The sequence below is a fragment of the Protobothrops mucrosquamatus genome, unplaced genomic scaffold, assembly GCF_001527695.2.
Source record: "Protobothrops mucrosquamatus isolate PMUCROS unplaced genomic scaffold, P.Mucros_1.0 scaffold253, whole genome shotgun sequence".
NCBI classification, from domain to species: Eukaryota; Metazoa; Chordata; class Lepidosauria; order Squamata; family Viperidae; genus Protobothrops; species Protobothrops mucrosquamatus.
This window is the reverse complement of record NW_015386601.1, coordinates 176,223-186,679: the sequence shown is the minus strand read 5'-3', so window position 1 is coordinate 186,679 and position 10,457 is coordinate 176,223. Positions and strand designations below refer to the sequence as shown.

The 10,457-nt window shown below is 37.7% G+C and overlaps 1 protein-coding gene across 1 annotated transcript in view; it reads right to left on the bottom strand.

Moving 5' to 3' along the window:
- The window catches only part of IDH1 (isocitrate dehydrogenase (NADP(+)) 1, cytosolic), a 25,984-nt gene extending 16,403 nt beyond the window's left edge, over positions 1–9,581 (bottom strand). Inside the window, exons 1-4 of the mRNA XM_015814459.1 lie at positions 9,343–9,581; positions 4,087–4,214; positions 1,127–1,418; positions 603–708 (exon numbers count right to left, since the gene is read on the bottom strand). Of these exons, the coding sequence (XP_015669945.1) occupies positions 603–708; positions 1,127–1,418; positions 4,087–4,208 (520 nt within the window). The 5' untranslated portion in view covers positions 4,209–4,214; positions 9,343–9,581. The remainder of the gene's footprint in view (positions 1–602; positions 709–1,126; positions 1,419–4,086; positions 4,215–9,342) is intronic.
- Between the last annotated feature and the right edge of the window lie 876 nt (positions 9,582–10,457).

Below are 10,457 nucleotides of genomic sequence, written 5' to 3'. Positions count from 1 at the left end.
AAGTAAGGCAGATTTAAATGCAATAGGTTTCACAACTACTGTTCCAACAGGTTTCACAATCACTGAAGTCAGTTTTATAACTTTGTGCAACATTAAAGCAATCTTAGATCACTCTCACTTTCAACTGTTTTTTCTATTGAAAAAAGGGTTGGGAATGGTGAAAAGGATAAGAGAAGCAATAGTGATAGCAGAATCTGTTAAAAAATCCAGGAAATTTCTTTCTGCACATGTCTTACGCTTATCACCGATTTTATGAGAAGGCAACAATTAGATTTCTCATCTGCCCAGCAGACCGGTGGTCAGTTCCAAAACCATATTGTTATTAGTCTCTCTACATTTTCATTTCCAGATTAGCAGCTTGGAAATTGGGCAAATTGCATTTAATGGAGGCTTAGATGTCATGGATTCCAGCTGCTAATCTCTTGATTATGGACCCAAATTTTTCCATTATTTAATAGTTTGATCCTGAAGTGCCAATTGTATAATTCATACAAAAGCTTACAGGAAGATAACTGATTAGTATGCTATCATTTCTTATAGTCTTCACCAATTTTCCACAGACAGCTATTTTTTTGATCAACACTTTAATTCAAAATACTTACTTTCAAAATTATGTACCAAATAAGTTACAGGTTTGCCTCCATCCGCTGGTGTGTATGTCATCTCTACTTTTCCAGGGCCAGGAACCACAAAATCTGTAGCTCTGTACTATGAAACAAAAAAACAAGAGTGCCAGTTTTGATCAAATGTTCTGTCATAATACCATATCTACAATATGGTATATAATAATATACCATATCTATTTGGAAACAATTTCTATTGCTGTGCCCTGGAGCTGTGGGAAAGAAGAAAACTCCTTGAATGGCTTCTTATAGTGAAACTGGCAACTTCAGTGCTGTTTTGAAAGAGGGCTCAAACTATTTTAATCATTAGCAAAACCTGCAGTTTGCTACTCATCTATTCTAATCTAAATGCTATTACATGCATGTTTTATAACAATTCATATAGTGCTGTAAACCTGATTGCATTTTGCTCCCCACGTGTATTCTCTAGTCAAGATTTCTAATGGTGGTAAGAAGTCATGCAAGTTAAAGGATAAACATAAAATATTGTTCAAGATACTCACTTGGTCACCATAAGCATGGCGGCCAATAATAATGGGCTTTTTCCATCCAGACACTAATCGGGGGATGTTTTTGCAGATAATGGCTTCCCTGAAGACAGTGCCCCCCAAAATGTTTCGAATGGTTCCATTAGGTGATTTCCACATCTGTTTTAGCTTGAACTCTTCTACCCGCTTCTCATCAGGGGTGATTGTGGCACACTTGATTCCTACATTGTACTTGTTTATAGCTTTAGCAGCTTCCTCTGTAACCATGTCATTTGTTGCATCACGATTTTCAATGCCCAAATCATAGCTGTAAAGAAAAGTCCCCAATAAATGACATTTAATCATAACCACATAATCACTTCATTTATTCATGGTTCCATCTCCCAGATTTACACCGTACTAAGAAACTGTTTTTGAAGCATCCCTGGAAAGGAGGCAAATCTGGCCACAAAAATCCATGGAGAAATCTGAGATTTAAGTCCACAGAAGGCAGCGCATTAGTAAGCCTATCCAAATTCCAAAAGCTAGTGGCTTTCCTTTTCCAAACATTTTAAAACAGCTTTGATAAATCAGTTCCATACCAAAGGCTGCCAGAGGAAGCTGAAAGAGAGAGAAAGAGCTGGAGTTGTTTCTGGGAAAGAAAAGCTGATGTTTGATCTACTAGGTCAGGGGTAGGCAACCTCGGCTCTTTTCTGACTCATGGACTTCAACTCCCAGAATTCCTGAGTAAGCTATGGGAGTTGAAATCCATGAGTCATAAAAGAGCTGACAACCTGGACTCCTAGTGACTTTATGGGCAACTCATAATAATTACTGAAAGACAATATCTCAGCGGTGTCCAATAGCCCTTCAAAGGGACTTTATTGTGTTTGTACTGCAAGTTGGACTCAAAGTAGAGCAATATCTTAACAAAAAATCTGCAGTCTTATCTACTGCCTTTATCTCCAAACTTCAGACTGATTTGAGAGAATAATGCACAATTACTCAGTAGAGCCGTTCTAACTTTGAATAGTTACTAAATGAACACGTGTAAGTTGAGGGCTACTCCCAGATGGCTTCTGGGTGCAATTCAAGATGCTGACTGGAACTACAATGCATAGCACTAAGCTATTTTTGGGACTGCCTCTGTCCCATTGTTTCTACCAGCAAAGGGGACACCTTCCATCAAATAATGTCATCATCTTAGATCCTAGAGTTATGCCTTCTCTATGGCAGGGCTTTTCTCAGAGATCCAAATGTTCCTGATCCTGTTAGCTTATTGCAAGTCACTGAAGGGCTTGCTGTTTTCTCAGGTGTCTCAGTCAAGAGGGTCAGGTGAGCTCTGCTGCTGTGGGATGTGCATTTTCTGTATTGAAGTAATTTTTTATCTTTGGTTGTCCTGGCTTGTATGCTGTGGTTTATGTTTTAATACTTATACACTTCCTGGAATCACTGTTATGAAATGGGTAGCCATATAAATAATTTAAATAAACACTTGAATACTGAAGTTTATTAGTGGCCCGTACAAAGTAATCTGCAAGAATTTTATATAAATGGGCAATTTCAAGAAAGGAATACTGGAAAACATCACTAATATATGCACCAAATTCTACATAAACCAATGTATTGCCCTAAATTGTATAGGTCCAATTGGTTAAAATATTTGCCCTATTAAGAGATCAAAAAAGAAATAAAAATATGTCTAGGCTCTACTATGTAATAGAAATCAGACCCCAGTAGTATTTTAGCAGCTTCAGCACTTGCAAAACAGCACATCTTGTTAGACAGGTGATTGCCTACCTTCCTTTTGCCTTCTGGGAACAAAGTATGAGAGAAGTAGGCTAAAGTTCAAAATGTGCTGGCTTTCATTTATGGCTGACGCAATTAAAAGAACTTGCTGTCCTTTTGCCAAGGGGGCTCTTTTAATGGCCTTGACAACTATAGAACAGCCAACTGATTAAATGCTACATGATGTCACCTCTGCCACTGTAGCTTCTGTAGGTTTATGGAATATGGAGTCCAAAGGAAAGGATGCAGGTTTACACCTCTCCACAGCTGAGTTGTATTATCTAGCCTTCTTTGAATTAGCAGAAAATTATATTAGCATGAAAGCTGTTGTCCCCATTGTCAGTGGTACCTAAGATTTTTGTGCTTCATTTTCAAGTCATTGCCGTTTCCCGACTTCCAAGTTAATGGATTACAAAGCTTAACAGAGTTTATACACCTTCAGATTGCCTCTGGACTTTATGGGAATAAGAGGAAAAATTGTAACACAATATGGATAATTTAATTAAATTTAAACCTGTCACAATCAAGGCCTGGGATGAAATGAAGGCAATGTAATGACAGAAACAAATGCTGTTGCCAGGATATGTCTATGTTACTGTTAGGTGCAAGTGAAAAGATTCAGGCAAAGAAACCCTTATTACTAGTCACCAATAACATTTAGAAGAGCTACTCAAAATTAAAACATGGGCCAAAGGGATGAAAACACCCCCCCCCCCCCAGTAATCATTTAAAAACTAAGAAGATCAAAGGCAGGATGCCCACAGACCTGCTAACTTGTGGGCTGGGGGAAATAACTTTTACTAAGTAGCTATTTTTCATAGTGTAGTGATGAAATTTATTACATTTCTCTGCTGGTTATGGCACATTAAAAAAACACAAGAACAAATGGTGACCATTCAGTTAATTTGGTTAATTTAAAGCCACAAGACAGCCTTGAAGTAGCTGGGCTTTGCAACAGGGTCTGAATGAATGCTGGCAATGTGAAAACAGATTCTTATCTTCAGGCCAGTTCATGTACCTAGACCTTCAACTTTTAAAGCAAAGGTTTGGTTACGGAATGTCACAATTTGAAGAGCAAGGAGGCAGTTTTGAAAATATACGCACGAAATATAAATAGTGATATATCTTCAGACTTTTTTAAGTACCAGAACTAACATTTAACAAAAACACACATAAGCTGCATTTTCCTCACAGTATAGAGGATATACCTGTGAAGATCCAGGTCCACGTAGGGAAAGATCAGCTTCTCCTTAATCAGTTCCCAAATCACACGGGTCATTTCATCCCCTTGCACCTCAACCACAGGGCCTCCATTAATTTTTTTAGACATTGTAAGCTAATGGGGAAAAAAACACAGGAAGTTCTGATTCATCTCCAGCTCAATTTTAATTAAGCCCACAATTTGCTCTTAAAGCAAGTTAATTCAGTATAAGTGTACACGTTTGTACTTCTTCTATATGCTTTGTTGTATCCCCTGCCCCACAATATCAAACCTGAATTTTTACAGTTTCTTTGAAGGAAAGATATACACATAGATACAAAATTATGATATGATGGGATATAAAAGAACAAAATAATTTTATCCTTCAAAAATTATTGGAGATATATGAAATGTAGTCACAAGGAATCTGCTTCAATAAGCTATGCAGTGAAAGTCTGTGATTTGAGACTTCCAACTACAAACGGATCCAGCCCTGAATTTCAGTTGGATGTAACTGAGACAATTCATGTTTCAGAAATGGAATCTACATCAGTTGTATGTAAAATGAGGTTACACAAATTGCTTCCATTGTGTGTGAGAGAGAAAATTGTCTTGTTAAAGCAAAAGTTGGGAATTGAAGTTGAGAAGAGGATATCTCTGATTATATAAAAAGACACTCAAGAACAAATACGAATGGAACTTAAAAATTGGAACTTAATGAATGTACAGGAAAAAAACATGAATACTGAACTATTGCAATAAAACATGAACTGAATGCTGGCAAGAAAAAGCATTACATGGTCAATTTCTACAAAAGATCCAAGGTGAAAATGGATAAAGATAAAATGTAGGAATGGCTTACAACTGTAACATTAAAAAAAAGAAATTGAAGGCTTGATTTTGGCTGCTCAAGAGTAAACTATTTAAACTAATGCAATCGAAGTCAGAACTGAAAAACCTGTCAAATTGATTCAAAGTCAGATTGTGCAAAAAAGCAAAAAACCCAGATTAGCTAGAGCAAGAAAATCACAAAAACTGATTATAAACAATATAACACAGTCACCAAAATGATTCACAGGAACAACTGTAAAAATGTTCATGTACCAGTAATGAAAAATTGGTGGCAACACATAGCTGAAAAGTAATAAAAATCAGCAGGTTAAAATGTTATGGAATTTCCAAATACAAGGTGATAAAGTTTTGGCTTATATCACATCAGATTTAACTGTGGTTGAAAAGAAGAAAGTATGGATAAAGGAGGTGGCAACACCAAGGGACAGTAGACTAGAAGACAAAGAATTGAAGAAAAACATAAAACATTAAGATCTGAAAATTGAAGTTGAATGATCATGACATAAACCAACCAAGGTAGTCCCAGTGGTTATTGACACATTGGATAACATACCAAAAATTTGTACATGATACTTACAAAATATGTATTGACAAAATTTCCATCTGTCAGTTACAAAAGGCCACACTGGTTGGATTGGTATATTATATCAATATGTTACAGCATCCTATGTGTTTTTAGGAGGAATTCTGAGTATGAAGGCCAACACTAGCTAAAGAACTGGCAGCTGTGATTTTACATTTTTGTATATATAAAAGTAATAATATTGCTCAGGTCCTTGGGAAGAACTCAATAAGTGTATAAAAATGCACTTGGCTGCTCAAGAGTAAACTATCCAGTCTAAACATCTGACTGACTGACCAATCATAGAGATAATTTCACTGTGTATGCCTCCCAACTACTAGCAACTCTGGTCTAAATAACTGTTTCTTTATTTACAGGCCACCTAGTAGCTGAATTATATTATTTATAAAAAATGACTGTACTATTAAGCCTTTTTGACTGCACTGAAAATATGATCAGCTCATGATCACTCATGCCCTAGTCATCGCCTGTATGGCTTACTGTAATGTGCTATACATGAGGCGGCCCTTGAAGAATATCCGGAAGCTTCAGCTGGTGTAAAATGCCCCTAATTGTATACAAATGTTATACACATGTTATACATCCCTGCTTCATGAGCTGTACCGGTTATCAGTTTGTTTCTACAACCATTTCAAAATGCTGGTTTTGATCTTTAAAGCCCTTCATGGCATTAGGATGGGTTATTTAAGGAACCACCTTTAACCAATTACATCTGCCCAGCCCATTAGATCTGGTAGAAGTGGTATGTTGCAGGTTCCATCTTTGAAGAAGTTCCATTTGATGGGACCCAGGACATGAGCCTTTTCTGCCATGGCATCTGCCCTCTGGAACATTGTCCCCTATGAGATGAGATCTCTACCATCCTTCTGGAACTCCCTTAAAACCTGGTTATGTCAACAAGCCTAGTGATTGCAAGGAAATAGTAATTTGATTATACGGCATTGTTTATAACCTGATGTTGTGCCTTAACCTTTTATAGTAATATTGAATTTTTGTACTTGTACTTTGAATGTTTTTAAAATTGATTTCATGATTGTTTTGTATGACACTAAGTGTCACATTTGTGAAATGGACAGTCATATAAATTTAATAAAAATGCAGGAGTTGGTCCTGATTGAGAATACTGTACTCTGCATGTTTGGGGGAAAGTTTAAAGTTTTGCACTCTAGCCACCTGCTTATATAGCCAGGACATTGTTTTCCTTCCCTTAATAAAGTCTGTTTGGCTGCTAAAGGGACCCTTATATATTTACTTTCTGCAAATGATGCACTTCAGAGGAAGATATTCAAGGAAATAAACGCTCCTACCTGCCCCTTGACCTTAGTTAACAAAAAGCATAGCTTTAAAATGTTCTGTGGCCAATTGATAATCCCCACAGGTATTTGCTTACGAGTGTTGGTTACGAAAGAGCCGTGACTTGGCAATTTTACCCTCATAAGATATCTAACACTGTATATGCAAAAGTCAATGAAAGAAGCACATGCTGTAGGCTCCACTCTGAAATTATTTTTTGTAGTACTACACAGTAGTACTAGTGCACTGTTTGGGCCAGGCTACAGTCTAATCATGTGAGTATATTAGTGAGTATAACTGAGCACATTCCATAATCATCAAACTGGCAGAAATACTTATTGTATTGCTGCAAGATATATTTAAAAAGATATAAAAATATTTTCCTTATGGAAAGAGATGTTTTTAACATGAAATCAATAAACTGTTAAATTACACTATTTAACTCAGAGTTTATCACACAGAGATTGTAAATGTAATAAACTGTGACAAAACATCATTTTAAAGCAAAGTATTCATTCTGGCATAATCTTTTCAAGATCAATTCTCTTCTCCATCATATAATTAAATGGCCTCCAATCCATCAAAATTTTGATGTACAAATGTAACTCATGATCATTATATACAATAGCCTGATTTGCATATTTTACTAATCCATCATTCATTTGACATTGGCTGGTCCAACTAACTATAATTGTCAGGGCAAAGCTGCTTAATCTTGTCCAATAAACCATAATGTGGCTTACTGCAAAATGTAAACCTGATTATAGTTAGTGCTCAACTTTCAACTGTTTGAAAGTTACAGCACCAGAAAAAAGTGACTTATGACCATTTTTCACACGAACATTACAGCATCTGCATGGATGTGACCAAAATTCAGATCCTTGGCAACTAGATCATATTTATGACAGTTGCAGTGTCCCAGGGTCATGTGATCACCTCTTGCGACCTTCTGACAAGCAAAATCAATGAGGAAGCCAGATTCACTTAACAACCAGGTTGCTAACTTAACTGCTGTGCTTCATTTAACAACTGTGGCAAGTAAGGTTATGAAATGGGGCAAAACTCATTTTAACAACCATCTCACTTAGCAACAGAAATTTTTGGGCTCAATTGTGGTCATAAGTCGAGGACTACTTGTATAGATTTTCATTTGCCTAGGAAAATACCATCCATCTGCAAAATAGGTTCTCCTTCCTTATGTCCACCCTTAAGACTTAGTGCATGTCTGGGAAAGGGATTTGAAAAAAAGGAGAGGTGTTGCAATTAGAAGAGTGCTTGCATAATATTGGATGTGGTTCAGAATGTTGAAATAACCAGTATTCTGAAATCCATAATTAAACAGGCCTTATTGTAGAAAAGAAAGACTAATAAAAACACCTGTATGCAAGATTATAGTTCTCAGAGATATTTTACATATTTATTTCATTATTAGCTTGCTGCAGAAATTGGATGTCTATATATGTAACTTCACAGCAAAATCAGAACAAATGAGAAAGGCTATAGAGCCTTTAATAACTGGCTGCTAAAATGACCCTTTTGTTTCCCAGGATTTTCTACCATTCTTTCCAGAACTACATCTTTACATATATTTAGTAAAACCAGTGGACTTCAGTGAAAGAAACGTTATGTATGCCACCTTGAATTATATATAGTGGAATATTAATTCTAATAAACAAAATAAATACACTTCAAATTAAAATGTTGGTTTTGTTAGGATAGTGGCTAGGTACTGCCCATCTCAATCAAGCCAAAATTGGGACCAATTATTTTGAACGTTTCCATCTCACATTTTCATGGCCACACTTGTAATGGAATTGTTGGTTACCAACAAGCTAACCTAAATGCAGAATACCATAATCACATAAACCATAATCACATAATACCACAAAGCCATTATCTTACACAGAGACTTCCAAACTGATAATCAATTAAGGTAAACCTGAAGTTGATTTTACCATATTGAATTTAACATTTCTGAATTTAATTGTGCAAATATTACTATAACTATCCCACAATCCCACACATAAACCAGGATTAGACTAAAAAAGGACAGATGTATCCATCTGGCCCTGTTATTCCAGGAGCAAGGCAGTTGTTACAATATGCTATAAAGGAAATAGTCTGTAATCAAACTTAACCAAACCAATATAAAACAAAAGGTGAAAAGCTTTCTCAGCCATTTTGACTTGTACAATTTTCAGGGTGGGGACAAAGAGTCAACAGTGAAAAGCAATTAGAAACAGAAAAATTCTAACACATATAAGGATTTGTACAGTATATAAAAGAGGCTTTTCATATCATTTTTTTTTAAAAAGCTGCAGTCACAGTCAAACTAGTTAATTGCAGTAAAAACCGCAAAAAGGGTCGTGTAACCTTATAATATTTTAGTTTTTAAGCTATTTGTGGCTTCAGCGGCACAATAACCCTTGCTAGCCTTCAAGATACTGGACGACTCGTTGCTTTTACTAATCATTTGGAACCGAGTAATCCATGCACCCCGAAGAAGTGCAAGGCGAAGAAACAGAGGAGACTCACCTCTTTGGGCAGATAGGAATCACTGAACGACTTGGAGGACTTTGAAAAACAGGACTGGAAGATCCCAGGACGAGGAGGGCTTGCGTTGTCACTGCTCGTCTCGCTCCCACTGCCACGGTCGACCTCTAGGGCTGGGTAGCTGCTGCTGCTGGTGCTTGTACTACCGCCGTCGTTTTTACTCGGGGCGTAGACTCTGCAATAGGTAAAAAAGAGCAGGTTTAAATGAAAGTCTGCTTGGGCCACACCTCCTCCCAGTCTCGGTGACGCCCACAATAAGGTCTGATACTTCGTCCCTCCTTTACTCTCCAGTTGCCCAATAGAGAAAATGAGGAAAACCGCTTCGCCAATGCGCTCTTCCCACGCGCTTGTCACGAACCAGCGAAGGGAAATGACTGGAGAAGCTTTGTAATTTGTGGGGGGGGGAGGGGGAATACAGAGCACACAGAATAAAGAAGAGGAGTAGAACAAAGGTGATTTTATCATGTTCCCGCGGGTAGATCGGAGACAAAGACTGGGTGACACGCTAAAAATGCAAGCTAGATATTGCCGCGAACACAAATGCATTTTTCTTGCTCTCTCTGTCTTGCCACCACTGGCAAGCGTACGTAACCTGTCGCTTGGGCTCAGTTCCTCGGATGGGTGCGGGATTGCAGGTTTAAGAGTTCGCAGAGGGTCTCCGGCCTCTGAAGGTTTAACAGAACAACAGCTCAGGCTTCAGATCCTTGAAGTGGTAGGATTTGATCCGGCTGTCCAAAGAGGAAGGTTGACTGCCGTTGATCTTTGATCTTGACCCTGATTGGTCGTGGGCGAACAGAAGCTCTCAAGGACAAACTGAGAATCCGCTGGGCTTTATTTTGACACTTTTGGCTGCTTTCCTAAATACAAGAAGGCTGAAATCTTTACACTCAGACAGCTGGCCTCCCTCCCGCAAAGTGTCATTAATTCATCCCCATGCAAGCCTGCTGGCCAGTTTGTATGAGACAGGAAAGCAAGAAATGAATGAAGGGATGTCACGGGGAAGGAATCACATGGTTGGCTTTCCAAATCATGTTCCGCTGTCTATCTACATATTCAGGCCCCAGGAAAAAGCAGAGAGCGCAGTTTCTCAACCTTGA